The 21,176-nt window shown below is 35.1% G+C and overlaps 1 protein-coding gene across 1 annotated transcript in view; it reads right to left on the bottom strand.

Moving 5' to 3' along the window:
* Positions 1-21,176, bottom strand: part of CAPZA1 (capping actin protein of muscle Z-line subunit alpha 1) — a 47,564-nt gene that overhangs the window by 12,753 nt on the left and 13,635 nt on the right. Inside the window, exons 2-5 of the mRNA XM_045546816.1 lie at positions 9,747-9,810; positions 7,535-7,586; positions 2,017-2,080; positions 1,027-1,233 (exon numbers count right to left, since the gene is read on the bottom strand). Coding sequence (XP_045402772.1) covers positions 1,027-1,233; positions 2,017-2,080; positions 7,535-7,586; positions 9,747-9,810 — 387 coding nt within the window. The remainder of the gene's footprint in view (positions 1-1,026; positions 1,234-2,016; positions 2,081-7,534; positions 7,587-9,746; positions 9,811-21,176) is intronic.

The raw sequence follows: 21,176 nt of genomic DNA, 5'->3' as shown, positions 1-21,176 counted from the left end.
ATGTCTAGTTTACAGATGAAGAAGTTGAAGCACAGAGATGTTAAGTAATTTACCTAAGCTCACACAACTAGTTAGTGGCAGTGCTGGAGTCAAACTACTTAGTAAGGCTTCAAACTAAGTAAGTGCGCATAATTAATATTCTACATTGCCATGTAACTCATCATCATTACATATTTAAAATATTCTAGTTAATAACAAGGTATTTTATTACTTGAAAACCACTGTGATAGATTTTAAGTGTTCTCACCACAAAAAAGGTACATGAGGTAATGCATGTTAATAAGCTCTATTTAGCCATTCCACAATGTATACATATTTCAAAACATCATGTACACACCATAAACATATACGTTGTTGTCAGTTAAAAATAAATTTTAAAATGGAAAAATAAAATGTTCTAATTAACATTTTTCTTAATGTCATAATTTTTTATTTATTTTTATTTTTTCTCTTCCTCCTGTGAAGATAAATGTCATAATTTTTATAAGGAGAAATCAAGTAGAGCCAAGTTCATCATTTTTAGAGTCAAGAGGTAGTAAAAGATAATCAAACTACTCTTGATTTTTTAAAAATCGTTTCATTCAAATAATTTTGATTATCCAATGAAAACACCTAAACTGTGCAGAAGCAGCTTTTTGTAAAAATGCCTACATCAAAAAGAAAGTCATAAATGTGACCAACAGCTCTCCTGACAATCTTCATTTATCATTTTTTCCACGTTGAAGCTTAAGACCTTTAAAAATTTTTTTGGTGGTTATAAGAGGCAATTTCTCATTAGTATATAAAACAAGTGTGAAATAGAATACACTGAGATTTAAATGTTTTATGCACTGGGATTTTAAAAAGGAATTTCCCATATAAAATTTTCCATTTATTTATACCCCTTTCAAAAATGATTGAGGGAATAAAATGCAGAGACCACAACAAAGAAGAAAGAAGTGATATTTGGCAGGACAAAGCCCCCAAAAGATAAGGTAAAATATAAGAAATAAAATCTTCTAATTATGAAGCAAGTAGATACTTAACAGTACAGAAGCCGTTGGAATAATGATCTTTCACATAGGCTCTTAAAGCACTATCACAGGATTCTCTCCAAGACTTCAGACCTCCATCTACTTCCTCTGGCTGGGGGTCACTTGCTTCTTTCCGTAAGTGATCAAACTTAAAGGAAATTTTGTTTCTTGGATCTAAAAATCTGCTATTACCCAGGTCACCGTGCTCTGTAATTAAGACCTTCCAAAGAATAATTACAAATATTAGTAACTCGGTAAAAAAGACAGTTCTTATCACATTTTCCAAAATAAACACATAAATAAAAATTCTGAAGAAGACAGTTAACTCTTCATTTAGTCAGATTTCTCTTTCATATTGATTTTCAACCAAGTCCCATTTTTATTATTATAAAGAATATTATATTTATGGGTAAGTCAACTTTAAACTGCAAAACTTCCCCCATCCTAATAATACATATCATTTCTTGCTTACTATCTAATATATAAGATCTATGTTGCAACATAGTTGCAACTTTTATATTCTTTTTTTCTACCTATTTTTCCAGAGTCATTATACTTAGCATTTAAAATAGGTAATACATTCACTTGGTTCAAAACTGAAAAAATACACAAAGTGGAGTATTTATCACATCAAACCATCAAAAAAGTAATAAGTAGTGCAAATTTAAAGTAGTCTAAATTTCAGTAGGAATGACTGATTTTCCATTAAATATGATGTCTGCTGTTATTCTTATTAAGGAGAATTAGAGACAGCTGAAAAACCTGTAAAAACTCAAATCCTTTTATTTTCACTATTCTTGTTAGAGACCATTCTCCTTTCTTATCAAAGAAACCAGCAGTGTTATCATACAAAGGAAGAATTCCCTAATAATATGTATTGATATTTACAAAAACTATGAAAACTAAGACATGAATATATTCAGCACCTGGTTCAGACATCTGCTTTGGATTCTAGGATCTCTACGACCTGCCAAGCATAGCCTATCTAACAGGCAATTATTACCTGATCTTCATATCCTTCTATCTTCACAGGCGTGAACTGATCCATGTTATACTGGGCAAATGCACTGTTTTTTTTAAAAATTAAAAAAAAAAAAAGGAGGAAGAGAGAAAAGAATTATGTATAAACACGAAAGGTAGTTCACATCACAGTGAAAGGGAGTACACTACATGGTGCTTTTTCCCTTTCTCCCCAGACATCCAGTGTTAACATAACACATTTCAGCTTTCTGAAGGGACCACTCTGCAGAGAGCTCAGAAGCTCCTCAAGCTCTGAAATTACCTTTTCCTGTTCACTCCTAAGCTCCAAAAGACCTTAGATAATTCCAAAGTTCTTTTTTGTTGTTTGTTTGTTTTAGAGATGGGGGTCTATGTTGGCCGTGTTACCCAGGGCTCAAGCAATTCTCCTGCCTCAGCCTCCTGAGTAGCAGGGACTACAGGCACACACCACCATGCCGGGTTAATTCTAAAGTTTTAAAGCAATTTGATTATTGTGAATTGTCAATACCTTTAATCATTTAGGCACAAACTTTCAGTAATTCAAAGAATCATCAATACATACATTATTTTGGAAATGACTTTTTAATTCTCAGCTCTCTGAGGGAGGACAGGGTAGGAAAAACCATCATTAAATAACAGAGGCATTTGACATAGGAAGAAAGTGAAAGTTGAGCACAAGTGTCAACGTAGAGCCTAAAGCACAGAGCACAGGTCATTTAAAAAAGGGGTATGCGTTCCTGTGCTGAGGTTGTTAAGATCTATAGCAAGAATGAATATTCTATTCTGTTCTATCCATGAAATTGTAAAGAAGGAAAAGGAAATTTGTCCTAGTTTTCCTATTGCACCTCAAACTGGGAAAGTTACAGCCACAGTGCACATTACATGTGTAGCTAAGATGGAAAAGGCTTTAAATTTCTGGGTGGAACACATGAACAGAAACATGTCCCGTTTGTCTGCATTTGGGTTTGGTACTACCTGTGGTTTCAGGTATCCACTGGGGGTCTTGGAATATATCCCCTGTGGATAAGGGGAGTCTACTGTAGTATAATCTAGGTCTCAAGGCTATCAAAAACATTAGATAATACAATTACCAGTTTAGAGACTTGTGTCTAAATCTGGTTTCTGCTTCTTAATATGTTGTATAAAAAACAATGGATCTCGAGTTGGTGTCAGACTCATTTTTTAAAATTTATCCTAGGTTTTTATTGATACATAATATTTGCACATATTTATGGGGTACATGTGATGTTTTGTTACACACATAGAATGTGTAATGATCAACTCAGGGTATCTAACGTATTCATCACCTTGAGTACTTATTGTTTCTATGTGTTGGGAACATTTCAAGTCCTTTCTTCTATTTTGAAATATACAATTCACTGTTGTTAACTACAGTCACCCTACTCAAGTATCCAATGTTAGAAATTATTCTCATTAACCTACCTCTCTTCATGCCCCCACCTTCAGTGGTTTTGTTTGTTTGTTGTTTTGTAAAAAAATACTAACAGCTTTCAAAAAGAACCAAAGTGAAACTGATTTGTTAGAAATCCAAAGGAATATATACTACTTTTCCTTTTCCTCAGGAATAGCAAAGAGCACATTGGCTGTCTGCTTCTTGGACATCTTCATAAATAGCTTTAGAAATTCTATTCTAATACATTTCCATGCAGATATATAAATTAAGGCACAGTATAAATGAGACAAATTGAGGGGGATTCTACAGAAGAATAAGCTTATATGCTTAAAAAATGTCAAGATCATGAAAGACTAAAAACATATTTAAAAGGTTGACACTCTTCTCCAAAAATTGGGAATGGCAGGGTTGGAGAGATAGCTATAAAAGGATATTTTTAGGACAACTGTCAAAATTTGAGTATGGACAGTGGGTTGGATAAGAGCATTATATTAATATTTAAATTTCCTGATTTTGATCATTTAACTGTGGTTAAATAAAAAAAGCCCTTTTTCTTAGAAAATACACACTGAATTATTTAGGATGAAAATTTGGTATCTCCAATTTATTGTCAGATTATTGAGATAATTTACTTTCAAGTACTTCAGAGAGAAAGTATGCCTGAGGAAGTGCATCAAGTGAGCACAAAATGATTAAACAAATTAGAATCACCAAATGTTAACAACTGATAAATCTAAGTAAAGGGTATGCATTTCTGTATGATTCCTGCAATCCTCTTATAAACTGAAAATACCTTTAAAAATTATTTAAAAAGGCAAATTTGTATAATAGTAGAATTAAAAATAACATTTTAAGGATAATCATAATAATTAAAGTAATTTGTATTTGTATATGAAGTGCTAATAAAGCTTCCAAATATGCTAAAAAAAGGGGGAGGGTATGCGTAAAGTATATGCCTCATCTTATTAGTTCTTTATTTGTCCAATGCTTGATTTATAAAATCTGTATTTTTTTTTTAAGAGACAGGGTCTTCCTATGTTGCCCAGGCTGGAGTGCAGTGGTGTGATCATAGCTAACTGCAGTCTTGGAACTCTTAGGCTCAAGTGATCTTCCTGCCTCAGCCTCCCAAGGAGCTGGGACTATAGGAGCACACCACCACACTTGACTAATTTTTAAATTTTTTTTGTAGAGACAGGGTCTTGCTATGTTGCCTAGGCTGGTCTCCAACTCCTGGCCTCAAGCAATTCTCCCCCCTCAGCCTCCCAAAGTGCTCCAATTAAAGGCATGAGCCACCACACTCCACAGAAAATTCCACATTTTCAATGGCTCTCTAATACATTTTACAAAGTAAGCTAAAGTAAAAGGTAAAAGATGTAAATAAGCTGCACTGAGAGAGCCTAATACACTTACATTATTGAGAAGTATCAGTCTTCTCACAGCATTTCCAATTTTAACCTGCTGAAATACCTGCTAGACCACCAGCTTTAAGCACGTTAAAATTTTCCTAGGCTTTTCAAGAGAAAGCAAAATAACTAATACTCAAACTTCTTCAAATATTTAAGGCTAATTTTCAATCTTCACATTTTGCTAAAAGTTTTATTGTGTTTTTAAATGAATCGTTTCCTTAAAATACCATATTCCCACATAGCAGAATGAGTCCCAAACACACTAGCTCTTCAGAAGGGAACATAAATTAATTGTTCATGGAAAGAAAATTAATTTTTTAAAAAAGCTTAAGGAGGACCAGGCGCGGTGGCTCACGCCTGTAATCCTAGCACCCTGGGAGGCCGAGGCGGGTGGATCGTTTGAGTTCAGGGGTCCGAGACCAGCCTGAGCAAGAGCGAGACCTTGTCTCTACTAAAAAATAGAAAGAAAGTATATGGACAACTAAAAATATACATGTAAAAGAAATTAGCTGGGCATGGTGGCACACGCCTGTAGTCCCAGCTACTTGGGAGGCTGAGGCAGGAGGATTGCTTGAGCCCAGGAGTCTGAGGTTGCTGTGAGCTAGGCTGACGCCATGGCACTCTAGCCTAGGCAACAGAGTGAGATTCTGTCTCCAAAAAAAAAAAAAAAAAGATTAAGGAGTAGGAATTAAATATTCCATTCCAGCGTATGTCCTAAGACTGTGGTTTACAAATACCAACACCAAAATTTGCTTACATTTCATTCCATCTTAAGTAAATAGCTACTCAAGCTAAAAACTGGAGGACATCCTTGGCTTTTATTTCTCTCACACTTCACATCCAAACCATCAGTAAATCTTGCAGGCTCTACTTACAAGCCTATTCAGAATCTGACTCCTCCCCACTAGCCCCACCTGTTATCACTCTAGTCTAAATCTCTACCATCCATCCCTTAACTATTCTAATAGCCTTTGCCTCCTCTACACAGGAGCCAGTGATTATTTTAAAATATGTCTTATCATGTCATTCTCTGCTCAAAACACTAAATAACTTTCTCTCTCTCTCAGAATAAAATTCACTCTTTAATATGACCTATCACAGCCTACTTATTCCAGAAGTGCTGGAATCATCAGGGAATGGTTATGGTAGTCAGAAACATAGGTGGAAATCCAGGAAAGAGGGTAAATCCTAGGTCTTTCAGGCTTCCTTCATTTTATATAGACAGAAGGCAACAACAATGTTGATTACTGAAATAACATTTACTGAGTGCTTACTATGAGGATTATGACCAAGGGACCGAAGTACTTCAATACAGATATAAAACTGAACTCTTCATCCCTATGAAAACTCAAATATTCAGGCCCAGGAAAATTCTCCTTTAACAAGAGGGTTCTCTGAGAACCTAGAGTTTAGAGCAACTAAAGCATATGAACTACATACCAATTTCTATTTAGTCTTAATTGAAAATGGGACAATAGGCTTAGATTGCAATCATGCTTGAATGACATTTAACCCCTACCCCCTTCAGCAGTACCTTATCAAGTGAAGTACACAGCAGATTTATTTTGGGTACCTTTCAAGGATAAAACTAGGACCAACATGGCAGGCAAACTGACGAACTTGTGAGATAGTGAATTCCTTATTACTAGAAGCTTTCAAATTGGATAACCATCTGCTCACAGATGTAGATAAGATTCAATGAAAAAGAGAGGGTAGAGAGGGGTTGAACTAGCAAATCATGCATGTCCTTTTCTATGCCAAAGTCTATGAATCTAAGAGAAACCAGCATTATAGTGTATCTTTAATGTGTGCCTAGCTTTCCTAAATCAATGTATTATAATTTGGGTACCATTCAAGATAACAATTACAGTGACAAGGTGCAAATTCCAAGTTTCACAGAATCCAGTCCCAAAATGGCTTCCAAAAAAGCAGGATGGATGTGTTCTTCCCCACCCCCACCCCTTCCACCAATCCCTACAGTATCCCAGCCAGTATCCAATTCTGGTTTCCTCTTCACATAGGAGCTCTGGGCCAGCTGCGTAGACAGTAACTGAAATAGAACTTTGTGTTGAAGAGTAGAGGAGAGTAGTGGTAAAGCCAGATAGTTATCAGGGGGCCTTGAAAGTAGACAGAGTTTAGATTTGATTGTAGAAGATAAAAAATAAAGCACCACTAAAATGTTTTGAGGCAAGGACAAAATGAAAATGTTATTTTAGAAAGATTAATTAGCTTGACAGTGATAAGGAGTCAATGACGAGGTGGACTAATCATGCCTTTATTCTATGGTTGGTTAATTCTCACTATTAAGGCATTTTATGAATATCTGCTATCCTTTGGCAATTTGAGAAACAATATCATTCCTCAATAGCAGCTTCATGTTTTTATAACTAGCAGTTAAAAAAATTCAATATGAACTAGAAGAACTATAAAAGAAAACCTAACTACTAACGTTAAACTGTTTTAATGGGGCAAATCTGGGCAAAAACAAAAGTAAGTAATTTCATATACTATAATAAGCTTTGGGGAAGTAAACAACATTTTGGGGGAACATATTTTCTCCAAGAAAAAAAAACTATAACTGCAAACGTTAAGTGCTCTATTATGATGTACTTTAAACTTAGTTTTCAGGATACTAGTTTACTGTCATCACAGTTTATCCAATGTTAGAATAATATCATAAGTGGATTTAGAAAGATACTTACTGTGCTGCCCCTTCCCTGAGGAGATTGTCATTATTAAGTAGTAGCCGAACATCTGAGGAGGAAAGAATGTTAAAATGTTCAGTAGAAGACAAATTTGAGAAATTTTAGCAGATTTCTAGATTATATTTTTAAAATTCAGGCTTTGCAAGATTAGTCTTTGGGTGTACTATATGTGTAGAAATTTTAAAAATGCAAATGAACAGATGCTAATGTTCACAGATTTGCCACTAATATGTACTATAATAACTCCAAAATACATTCTCAAGGAAATTTCAAAACAAATGAAAAAAATGGTTGATAGAAGGCTCCAGTTAGGACTGTTAATTTTGTATCTAAATGAATCCTTTAAAATGAGCTTAGATTAAGAATCGCAGGCTCTCCTACAACATCAGATCAAGAAACCTGGGCACAATTCAGTCAGTGGCAATGAAATTCTTGAACACATTTTTCTTTGGAAAATCTAATGTGAGGGTCTACAACATTTGTAAAAAGCTGTGTGTCAAAGAGTCTAGTCACTTTTCTTTTGGAAGAAGACAATCTTTGTTACTAAGAAACTACCAAGCATTAACTCCAAGAGGGAAGGCTAATTACAAGTCACAGGCCATTATAATAAAGCTTTGAGGCTTTCAGAGATTCTGAAAGAGGGGTGTGGCCGAGGCCAATGTGTGCCAATAAAAACCAGCTCTCATGCCACTAGTATCTTGCAAATTCCTAATCCAATGCTTTCCTGTCAGTTATTCTCACGATACTCCTGTAAAGTATATTCAGTTGTTAGAAATAAAAAAAGGGACTTCTAACTACATTAATTTTGTTAAGTCAAGAATTTACCTGAGCTATAAAGTTTAAGAGGAATTTTCTAAAAGTTCAATTATTGAAAATTTACATTTGGTCAATATGGAAGAAAGACCAGAGAAAGGCTGCATTTATTTCCCTTGCTGTTAGTGCTCAAAATCCACAAACAATTTTATAAAGAATATCTTGGCCAGGTGCAGTGGTCATGCCTGTAATCTTAGTACTTTGGGAGGTAGAGGTGGGAAGATTGCTTAAGCCTAGGAGTTTGAAAGCAGTCTGAGCAATATAGTGGGATCCTATCTCTACAAAATATAAAAAAAATTACCCAGCATGGTGGCACGTGCCTGTAGTCCTAGCTACTTGGGAAGCTGAGGCAGGAAGAGCGCTTGAGCCCTGGAGTTTGAGGTTGCAGTGAGCTATGATGATGCCACTGCTCTATAGTCTAGCCCAGGAAACAGAGCAAGACCCTGTCTCAAAAAAAAAAAAATCCTTCTTGAAGTAAATGTTTATGTTTCTTCTAGTTACTTTTCTCTGCATCATTGATTTTACTAATGAAGATTACTGATTGTTCCACCTGTAGGACTCTGGGCCAGGTACAGAGGAATATCACACAGTTCCTCTCAAGTAGTTAACCTTTTAATATAAAACCAGAATTTCAAAATAAACGTTTGCTAAACTGAACCAAGATGCAACAAAGATCATGATTTTACTTAAGGGATCTTTAAAATGAATTAATTTAATAACTAAAAAGAGGACTATGATGATTGATTTCATCATGAAGTTCAGGATGCCCCATCTATATTTTTTATCTTGTAAGTTGTGCTAAGACAGCAAAATAGTATGGAAGGTTGTAAATGAATTAGAATACTGGTTTCCAAACTGGCTGTGATTCAGAATCACCTGGTAAAGAACTTAATAAAACACAGACTGCCTGATTCTACCTTAGATGTAATGAATGAGAATCTTGAGGAGATGATAAAGCTGAATCTGTATATTTAATAAGCTTCCCAGATACAGTCAGTTCAGCAACACTGGTCCTAGAAAGTGTCCTATTCCACTTCCTGAATGAAAGCACTGAAGAAATTTAAGCTATGATTTATAATGATAAAAATAAAACTATGAAAATAATTTAATATTGTTTCTACATTTATTGATATTAAACTACCTTAAATCTTTTCTCACATTAAGATAGGCATCTTAATTTATGGGTTAAGAACTTGCTTTTGATTCAGACCTGGGTTTAAATCCTTGTTCTGATACTTAGTAGGTGGATAACCTTGGACAAGTTCTTTTAATCTCCTTGAATCTTGATTTCTTTAGCTATAGCTATAACATGTCATAAGAATTAAAAGAGACACCAAACAATCAACAGCAGTAATTAAGAAGGGATTAAAATAACTAAATACTTATCTTTACTCACCATTGAATACTTCATTAAATTCCCCTGGGGGTGCATGAGTGATGAATTTAGCAGCTATGCGTACCTAAAAAGAAATAAAATTGACAGTAAGAGAATTCTGAAAAATCATATATAAAAGGAGAAGGAATTAACAAATTATAAAATTTTCATCATATCCCTTGAGGAAAAAAAGTTCTGTTTAAACCTTTACTATATAAGGAGTCTTCATATTTTCTTTTCATGAAACACCCCAAATCTATTATTATCAACATAGGTGTATTCTAATTTTGGAATATACAAGATGTTTTGATCATTTTGAATTTTTCTTTAAAAAGTTGAATAATCAGTTTTTGGTCAAAATGTACAACATTCACAAAAAGAGAAAGCAATTATCTTGATTATGAACATTTAAGTGAAACACAATATTAGCAAGTTAGGTAGTATATTAATATCAAATAGTGTTTATCCCAATGTTTCAATATTAATAAATTAATGTAACTTACAAATTCAAAGTGCAAAACCATGGATCTCACTAATTAAAAAAAAAAGGCAGGCTGGGTACAGTGGCTCATGCCTGTAATCCTAGCACTTTGAGAGGCTGAGGTGGTACGATCGCTTGCGGCTGTAAGTTCACAACATAGTAAGACCCTGTCTCTAAATAAAATAGAAAAACTAGCCAGGTGTGGTGGTGCACACCTGTAATCGCAGCTACTCAGGAGGCTGAGCCAGGAGGATCACTTGAGTCCAAGAGTTTGAGGTTGCTGTGAGCTATAATGATGCCACTACACTCTAGCCCTGGCAGCAGAACAAGACTCTGTCTCAAAAAAGAAATAATAAAATCAAATAAAAACAAGACAAAGATGACTCCTATAACCTCTACTATTCAACACTGTACTAGAGGTCCTAAAGAATGCTGTGGAAAATATTTCTTCTGTTATTCATCCTTATACCCTCTACTGCCACTCTCCCTTTCTGGATATCCTATTATAAATGGATGCCAAACTGTTAGGTTCTAACCTGCATATCTTGTTTTTTTCTCCTATATTTTTTTGTCACTTTATGCTTTGGGGAGAATCCCTCAGCTCCATTTTCCAGTTCACTAATATGCTCTTCATCTGTGCCCATATTGCTGTTCACAAAATTATTTTGGCTGTCCTATTTTTAATTTCCAAGATTTTTGGTAATTTGTATGTGTATGTACATGCACAATCATGTCTAAGAGAATATTAACTACTTATTTTAAAGTCTTATTCTATTGACTGTTTCCTAAAAATTTAGATCTCATGTCTGTTGTGTTTGTTTCTTCTCTTTCATGGTATTGGTTTTCCATAAATGTTTGGTTCTCCTCTTTGAATTTAATTTAGCTTGCCTGTTCTGTTACCTGTAGCTTGTCTCTAGCAATTGTAGGGAAGGGGAGGAGTAGACTTGCTGCTCCTGATCAGGGTATGTGAGCAGTTTATCCTCTGAGTGAGTGCCTAAGGGCCATAAACTACTTAGGGTACTGCTCTGCCTTTCTGGTCCCCAATGCTCATTCTCAGTGCTATATTATGAGGACAAATGCTGTTTTTGTCTGCAGTTTAGCCCAAATGGGAGAAAAGGGAGAAGCCAAGTGGTCCAGCTAGCTAGAGAACAATTCCCCAATTAATCTACTCCAAGACCGCTCTGGGTCCCATCCTTCATGTTCCTTAAATTGATGTGAACTCTCCAGAATAGCACCAACCTATCTGGCAATACTTACATATAAATATTTGGAAATATCTACACATAATAATAATGTTAGTAATGATAACAAATAGGACTGACCTCAAATGGGCTCTCAGTATAGTTCTAACTTACTAAGAGAAAAAGAATGTTGAAAATTCCCTAATATTTGATGTGATAATGAGCATGAAGATGATTCAACTCCCTCATGTGGGGCAAAGAGGAACACAGTGCACCTAACAATAAACTGAGCCTTACTTCCAGATAGGTACCCTCTATTGATTTCTTCATTTCCTTCAAACAATTTTAAGTTCTTGATGACCCCATCAGATTCAAGCCATTCTTAAGCGGGGAAAAAAGACTTTCAAGAGTCTTTTGAAAATAAAGGTGGGACTGAGAAAAGAATTAAAAAAACCAGAAACACTTTCAACTTTAGTACCCCTAGGTTTATATAAATGATCTTATTGTGACTTGGCTCTTACTCTAAAAAGGACCACTCTTATTCTAAAAAGGAACAAAAAAAAAAAAAAAAGAAAGAAAGAAAAAAAGCTGTTCCATAGCGAAACTGTTCAGTCAAGAAAGGCCTGCTGATTGTTGGAACAAGGTAGAATGGAAAACCTGGGTTCTAATAATTGTCTCTGTTGGTTCATTAGATAACTAGATTTGTGATTCTGGAAACATTACTTTTTTTTGGTCCTGAATTTTCTCATTATAACTGAACTAACCCCTCAAAGAGTTAGATTAGAAGACCTACAAAATTTCTTTCAGCTGTAAAAATCCTACATGATTTTTTGAAGACTTGGAAGACAAAATGTGGTATGTGGACTACCTGGAAATGGGCATCACCAATCCACACTACAAACATACACCTTAGAATATTCTTATGTACATAAAATTTGAGGCCAGGTACAGTGGCTCACGCCTGTAATCCTAGCACTTTGGGAGGCTGAGGTGGGTGGATCACTTGAGCCTACCAGTTAAAGACCAGCCTGGGCAACACAGCACCCCATCACTACAAAAACATTGAAAAATTAGCTGGGTGTTGTGGCATGTGCTTGTAGTCCTAGCTACTTGGGAGGCTGAGCCAGGAGGACCCCTTGAGCCCAGGAATTTGAGGTTATACTGAGCTATGATTGTGCCACTGCACTCTAGCCTGGGTGACAGAATGAGACCCTGTCTCAAAAAAAAAAAAAAAAAATTTGAGAACCCTGCCACAACATGGTAATTACAGATAGCGTATTATTTTTCTGGGATGTAAACTGATAGAGATTTAGAGGAAATAACTCCATAAGCCTCTATTAACTGAGCAAAAACAATAAAAAGAGAGATTCAGAAATGCTACTCAACTCACGAAAATTATACTGTACAGGACTAACAGTTACAATATGGATTTCCAACTATGTATATTTTCCTTGACACGTACACTTAAACATATTTCTGTACTTGTCAACTGTTGGTATCAATTGCACTTATGTAAGAAATTAGTAAATCTATCTTAAAAAATAAGCTTTTTTGATCTATTTGTGGCAAATCTGCCAAGTGGGCTACAGTTGCCCATAATCCTCACATAATTGGGAAACTCCCCTCAATAAAGTGTGTGTACTCCAAAATAAATATATACATAATCATACACTAAGAAAAAAGCACCTTTCCTAAAAGGAATAAAGCCACAGCCATACTTTACATACTACTTATATAACAATGTTTGAATGTATAAATAGTAAAAGTTATCAAACTTAAAATTCAAGATTCTAATATTCCCAAAGTTTCCCTTAAATTTTCAAAAGTTACAAAATCTGATGGAATTGGTACAACTAAAAGAATAGCAGTTTGGATAAAAGATGAACTGACACTACATATAAAAAAGTAATAGTTCACTCATTCAGCAAACTAGGAAGAGAAGTATCAGTAAATAATGACTGAAGACTGAACAAGACATTGTCACTGACCTCAAGGACCTGACACCTAGATAGCTATGTAGCAAGCAGGTATTAAATGCAGAGTGGGGCACAAAAGAAGGCACAATCAACTCTCCATATGTACACAGAAAAGGAGGGGGGGTGGCCTTCAAAGGCAGTGATATTTGACCTGGTTTGGAGGATGAGTAGGTAAAACCAGGAAGGGAAAGAAGAAACAATATATATAAACTAAGACAACTTCATAACAGACTGAATGCAGACATTAAAAAGATCTGCAATGCTACTCTTCACACTAATTTCTTTTCTGTTTTGTAAAATAAGGTTTAAAAAAAAAAAAATTTCCCTGGTGGTCTAGTGATTAGGAGTTGGTGCTCTATTTGCCACAGCCCAGGTTCAATTCCCAGTCAGCAAACCAAATTTTTTAAAACAATAAAGAAGAGTTACTATTTTATTAAAAAATAAAAAATACTAATCATGTATATTAACATGTAATAGATTTGTTATCATTGTTTTAAAATTAGTTGCTTTAAAAATTTCTCAGTTTTAATATCTAATATAATAGATAGAAACTACACAAATAAAAATTCAATTTTAAAAGTATAAAGGGGTCCTCAGAGCAAAAAACTTTGAGAAGGGCTCTATTTGTTGACATGGATAAGTGTTTGGTATGCTGAGTGAAAAGGATTTTCACTCCTTTCCTGGTATATTGAAATTATATATATTTACACATATGTATAGCTACTAAATTTTAACTAGGTCTACACCTCTAGTGGTGGCATTACAAAAAAATTTTTCTTCCTTTTTCTTTTTTGCCTTGCCTCTATGTTCAAAAAGTTATACAAAGAAAATAAATTACTAATATGAGGAAAATTTTTAAAAATAAAAAAGGAACATGCCAACATCCCTCATCCTTTAAATTAATTTTTCTTTAAAGATGAAAGGGGACATAAACAAAGATAAAGGCTACTGAGTGACATCAAAATTAAAAGAACCAGGTCAAGGAAGCTAAAGGACTGAATGAGGTGAGTTTGCAAAATGTTAACGGCAATAAGGAAGGCTTTATAAAGTTACACTTGGCTATTTAAAGTTACTCCTTGACCAGAACCTTTGCCTTATTCACTTCGTATCTCCATAGTGCCTTATGCTCAAAAATATAGGTTAACTGGTTAAATGAGGGGTTTATATTGAAAGAAGAAAGTAAATGAAAAGTTCACTCCCATTTTCTAAAGAAAAAAGAGGGTACAAAAGTCAGTGATGGAAGAACATCAAGTATTATTATGCGAATTCAGGTTCAAGTACTGAAAAATTATAGTTCAGGTGCCGAAAAAACATATTAAGTAATCCCAGTGCACCCAATAATATCAAGAACAGAAGAAATATCCATTTAGAGAAACCAAAATGTCTCCCAGTTTTTAAATGAAAGTGTGGAGATTTGACGATATATGCAATGGCAAGGGTGAAATGAAATACTTAATGAGTGGTTAAAAACAATGTAGTCAAATTAGATACCAACATGGGATCCTAAAACATATCGTGATGGCAAGGGATCTCACGTTATTTCCTGAGACAGCTACTAAAATGGTAGATTACTTGGTATTAGATAAACATTTGACAGTCTTTGAAGTGTTACGTTATTTATCACTATTTGAACACAACACTATAAAAATATTTTATAGTAGTAGGCATAATAATGACACATTTATATACTCACTATAAAATCTAAAGTCTGCTCCACGGTCTACAAGGCCCTCCACAATTTGGCTTCCCCTTCTGTAAGTGAATCTCCTGCCAGTTAGCTCCTAGACCCAGGGCTATATTCCTGCCTCAGGACTACCACATTTCTTGTTCCCATTGCCAGAAATACTCTATCAGATGGTTCACTCCCATCTTCATTTAGGTCTCTGTTCAAATGTCACCTACTAAAACTACCCTTCCTTGAATTCCACATATAGATTAACTGCTGTACCCTCCGTACACTTCACAATTCTAGCCCCTTTACTCTTTTATTTTTCTTCAAGGAATCTGCTACACTGAACATATACTTACATGTTTACTGTCCAACACCCCCCAAAGAAGTCCCAGAGCAGAGCAGGAACTAGTAAACTGCTAATGTAAAGGGCAGATAGTAAATATTTTAGGGTTTTGTGGGTCACATAGTTTCTGTCTCAACTGTAACCAAATGAGCATGGTTGTGCTCCAATAAAATTTTATTTTAGACACTGAAATTTGCATTTCATGTAATTTTCACATGCCATGAAACATTATTCTCCGTTTGATTTTGTTTTCAACCATTCAAAAAAACATTGGCAGGCCGGGTGTGGTGGCTCATGCCTGTAATCCTAGCACTCTGGGAGGCCAAGGTGGGAGGATCGCTTGAGCTCAGGAGTTTGAGACCAGCCTGAGCAAGAGCGAGACCGTCTCTACTAAAAATAGAAAAAACTATTATACAAATAGACAACAGATGTATGAAAAAGTACTTAACATCTCTAATCAGGGAAATGCAAATTAAAACTACAATGAGGCCAGGCACAGTGGCTCACGCTTGTAATCCTAGCACTCTGGGAGGCCAAGGCGGGCGGATCGTTTGAGCTCAGGAGCTCGAGACCAGCCTGAGCAAGAGCGAGACCCCATCTCTACTAAAAATAGAAGGAAATTAGCCAAACAACTAAAATATATACAAAAAAAAAAAAATTAGCTGGACATGGTGGTGCATGCCTGTAGTCCCAGCTACTCGGGAGGCTGAGGCAGAAGGATCCCCTGAGCCCAGGAGTTTGAGGTTGCTGTTAGCTAGGCTGACACCATGGCACTCTAGCCCGGGGAACAGAGTGAGACTCTGTCTCAAAAAAAAAAAAAAAAAACTACAATGAGATATCACCTCACGCCTGTTGGAATGGCTATTATCAAAAAGACAATGATAACAAATGCTGGTGAGGATGTGGAGAAAAAGGGATCCTTGTACAATGCTGGAATGTAAATTAACACAGCCATTTGGAAAATAATATGGAAGTTCCACAAAAAAACTAAAAATAGAATTACCATATGACCTAGCAATTCCACTTCTGGGTATATATCCAAAGGAATTGAAATCAGTATGTCACACATTCCCATGTTCATTTCAGCACTATTCACAATAGACAAGATATGGAAGCAACCTAAGTGCCTATCAGTGGATGAATGTATAGAGAAAACATGGTATACAAACAATGAAATACAGTACAGCCTTAAGAAGGAAATTCTGTCATTTGAGACAACATGGATATAACTGGAGGATAATACACTAAGTGAAATTAGCCAGGCAAAGACAAATACTACATGATCTCTTATCTGGAATCTAAAAAAGTCAGTCTCATAGAAACAGAGGGTAGAAAGGTGGTTACAAGAGGCTGGGGAGGGGGGAAGGAATGAAAAAGGGAAGATGTTAATCAAAGGGTACAAAATTACAGACCAGAAGAATAAGTTTCAGTGCTCTACTGCACTGTGTATAAACCACAGTTAATAATGATATATTGTATACAGCACTGGTTTCACTGAATAAAACTTTCTACCTTTAGGAATGTTTTTTAAAATTCCAAATAAGCTAAATATTATTTTCTCAGTTTAGAACTAGAGACACTAAAAAGATTCAGAATGATCTTAGAAATAAAATTTTAAATGTATACAGTTTATTTTGATTTATCATTATCAGTCAAAGCTAAGGTATGAAAACCATAAAGATATGCCTTAAATTAGGATCAACATTATAAAAAATAAATAGTGGCATTTCCAAGTAATATGTTTTACATTCACTCTTTCAAAACCCAATGTAAGTAGTTTTTAGAACTTGTTTTCTCTAATAGTAACTGTAAGTTTTGTCAGATATAGACAAGTAAGTAGGGAAAGCAGGCAAGTTTAAGTAGACTGACTTCACTTTTAAAAATTCTATCAACTCTAGGGAATAAATGCTTTTCTGGCATGTCTTAAACACTTGAATATTTACTGAAGTAATTACATATATAACACACACAGAGTGGCAAAGACTCTCTCCTTGACAAAACTTTTTTTTTTTTTCCAAAATATTAAGGGGGTACAAATGTTTAAAGTTACATGGATCATTTCTGAAATGCTGAGTCCTGGCTATAGGTGTGCCTGTTACCCAAATAGTGTTCATAGTACGTATTAGGTTGTTTTTTCCCCCCTCTCGTTTCACCTGGTTGATTTCCACTGAGTTTTACTTCCCTCTGTGTATATGTGCGCTCATCAGGTAGTTCCAATTTAATAGTGAGTACATGTGGTATTTCTTTTTCCATTCTTGAGATACTTCACTTAGGAGAATGGTCTCCAGTACCATCCAGATTGTTGCAAAAGGTACTAGTTCACCTTTATTTTTATGACTGAGTAGTACTCTGTGGTATACATATATCGCATTTTATTAATCCACTTATGAACAGATGAGTACTTGGGTTGATTCAACAACTTTGCAATTGTGAATTGTGCTGCAATAAACATTTGAGTGCAGTTGTCTTTCTAATGAAGAGTCTTCTTTATCTTTGGGTAAATACCCAATAGTGGGACTGCTGGGTTGAACGGTAGGTCTACTTTTAGGAGGAATCTCCGTATTGTTTTCCATGGAGGTTGTACTAATTTGCAGTATGACCAGCAGTGTATAAGCATCCTTTCTCTCTGCAACAATGCCAACATCTTTTGTTTTTGGACTTTTAATAAAAGCCATTCTAACTGGGGTAAGGTGATATATATCATTGTGGTTTTAATTTGCATTTCCCTGATGATTAGTGACATTGAGCATTTTTTCATGTTTATTCATTGTTCATCTTTCTTCTTTTGAGAAACTTCTGTTCATGTCTTTTGTCCACTTTTTAATAGAGTTGCTTTTTTCATGCTGATTTGCTTGAGTTATTTGTAAACTCAGGTTATTAGCCTTTTATCGGATGTGTAGCTTGCGAATATTTTCTCCCATTCTGTAGATTGTCTATTTGCTCTGATTGTTTCCTTAGCTGTGCAGAAGCTTTCTAGTTTAATCAAATGTCATTTATTAATTTTTGTTGTTGCCATGATTGCCATTGGTGTCTTAGTCATAAATTCTTTGTCTAGGCCATTATCTAGAAGAATTTTTCATACAGTTTCCTCTAGAATTCTTATGGTTCCGTGTCTTAGATCTTTTATCCATCTTGAATTAATTTTTGTGACTGGTGAGATATAGGGGTCCTGTTTCATTCTCCATGTGGCTATCCAATTTTCCCAGCACCATTTATTAAATAGGACTTCTTTTCCTCAGTGTACACTGTTGTCTGCTTTGTCAAAGATCAGTTGGCTGTAGGTAGATGGTTTTATATTTGGGTTCTCTACTCTGTTCCATTGGTCTATGCCTCTATTTTTGTACCAATACCATGCTGTTTTGGTTACTGTAGCTTTGTAGTATATTTGAAGTCTGATAATGTGATGCACCAGATTTGCTTTTTGCTTAAGACTGCTTCGGCTATTTGGGTTCTTTTCTGGTTCCAAATGAAGCATAGCATTATTTTTTCTAGATCTGTGAAGTATGACTTTGGTAATATGATGGGGATTGCATTGATTTTATAAATCACTTTGGGTAGTATGGACATTTTAACAATGTTGATTCTACCTACCCATGAGCATAGTACGTTTTTCCGTGTATCCTCTGCAATTTCTTTTCTTAGAGTTTTATAGTTCTCCTTGTAGAGATCTTTCACCTCCTTGGTTAAGTATATTCCTAGGTATTTTATTTTCTTTGTGGCTTTTGTGAATGGTATTGAGTCTTTGATTTGATTCTCAGCTTATTAGTAGTATATAGAAATGCTGATTTATGTACATCGATTTTGTATCCTGACACTTTGCTGAATTTATTCATCAATCCCAGGAGAGTCTTGGTGGAATCTTTGGGGTTTTCTAGATTTACAAGATCGTATCATTAGTGAAGACTGATAGTTTGACCTCCTGTCTCCTAATCTGGAAACGCTTAATATTCTTCTCTTGCTTGATTGCTCTGGCAAGAACTTCCAGCACTATGTTGCATAGAAGTGGTGACAGTTGGCATCCTTGTATTGTTCCAGTTCTTAGGGGGAATGCTTTCAACTTTTCCCCATTCAGTATGATGTTGGCTGGGGGTTTGTCATATATGGCTTTTATAATTCTGAGATATGTTCTTTCTTAGTATTTTACTGAATATTTTTGCATCTATATTCATAAGGGACATTGGTCTGTAGTTGTCTTTTTTTGTTGTGTCCTTTCCTGGCTCTGGTATCAAGGTGACACTGGCTTTGTACAATAAGTGGGGGAGGATTCCCTCCTTCTCAATATTATGGGATAATTTCTGTATTATGGGTATCAGGTCTTCCTGGTAGGTCTGATAGAATTTGGTTGTGAATCCATCTGGTCCAGGTCTTTTCTTTGTTGGGAGGTTTTTTATTACTGTTTTGATTTCACTGTTATTTGTCTATTCAGCAGTTCTATTTCTTCCTGGTTGAGTCTTGGGAGGTTGTGTGTTTCCAGGAACTTGTCCATTTCCTTTACATTCTCTAGTTTATGCACATAGAGATTTACATGGTATTCATGGATGACGTTTTGTACTTCTAAGGTATCAGTTATAATGTCACCTTTTCCATTTCTGATTGAGCTTATTTGGGTCCTTTCTTTTCTGTTCTTGGTTAATACATTAACTGCCATGTGAGTTGTATTTAACTCACACTAGTTTTGAGCCCAGGGCCTTGTGAAGCAAAGGCTCTATAAAAAAAGGCTATATAAAAATAGACGGTGGACTGGATGTGACCCATGGGTCATAGTTTGCCAACTTCTGCCACAGAACACAGAAAACAATAAAAAATAATAAATTTTTCATTACATCAGAAAGGACCATTATGTTTTCAAAGTTTTATTCTATTTTTGTTATAAAACACTGTAGCCCCAAGGAAAAAATTTTTTTTCTAGTGTGGCAATGTGTTACTCTAGGAATAGGTCTGTCAATTTTATTTTTTCAAAGAACCAACTTTTTGTTTTGTTAATCTTTTGTATTTTTTTTTCCAATTCCTTTAGTTCTACTCTGACCTTCATTATTTCTTTTCTTCTGCTGGCTTTGGATTTGGTTTTTTCTTCTTTTTCTAGTTCCTTGAGATGTGACATTAGGTTGTTAATTTGTGATCTTTTTGATATAGGCATTTAAGGCTACGAATTTTCCCCTGAGTAATGCTTTTGCTGTGTCCCATAGATTTTGATAGCTTGTGTTCCCTTTGTCATTCAGTTCAAAGAATTTTTTGATTTCTATCTTAATTTTATTCTTGACCCAATAATCGGTCAGCAGCAAGTTGTTTAATTTCCATGACTTTGTGTATGTAGTAGTGTTTCTCTTGTGACTGATTTGTAGTTTTATTCTGCTGTGGTCTAAGAAGATATATGGTATAATTTCGATTTTTTTTGGACTTGTTGAGACCTATTTTGTGGCTCAAGATATATGATCCATCTTGGAGAATTTACCATGTGCTGCTGAAAAGAATGTGTATTCTGTAGTTTTCAGGAAGAATGTTCTATACACATTTGTTAGGTCAATTTGATTTAGAGGTTAGTTCAAGTCCACTGTTTATTTATTTTCTGCTTTGATGATTTGTTAAGCTCCGACAATGGGATGTTGAGGTCCCTGGTAATTATGATGGTGGTATTTATTTCTTTGCTTAGCTCTAGTAAAATTTGCTTTGTGTATCTGGGTGCTCCTGTGTTGGGCACATACATATTTAGGATTGTTATATCTTCTTGTTGAACTGCTCCCCTTACCATTACATAATTATTCTCTTTCTTTACATTTGTTGGCTTAAAGTCAATTTTA

This window comes from Lemur catta, chromosome 3 (assembly GCF_020740605.2).
Source record: "Lemur catta isolate mLemCat1 chromosome 3, mLemCat1.pri, whole genome shotgun sequence".
Classification (NCBI taxonomy): Eukaryota; Metazoa; Chordata; class Mammalia; order Primates; family Lemuridae; genus Lemur; species Lemur catta.
Note: the sequence above shows the minus strand (reverse complement) of the source record. Positions and strands in the feature narration are given on the sequence as shown.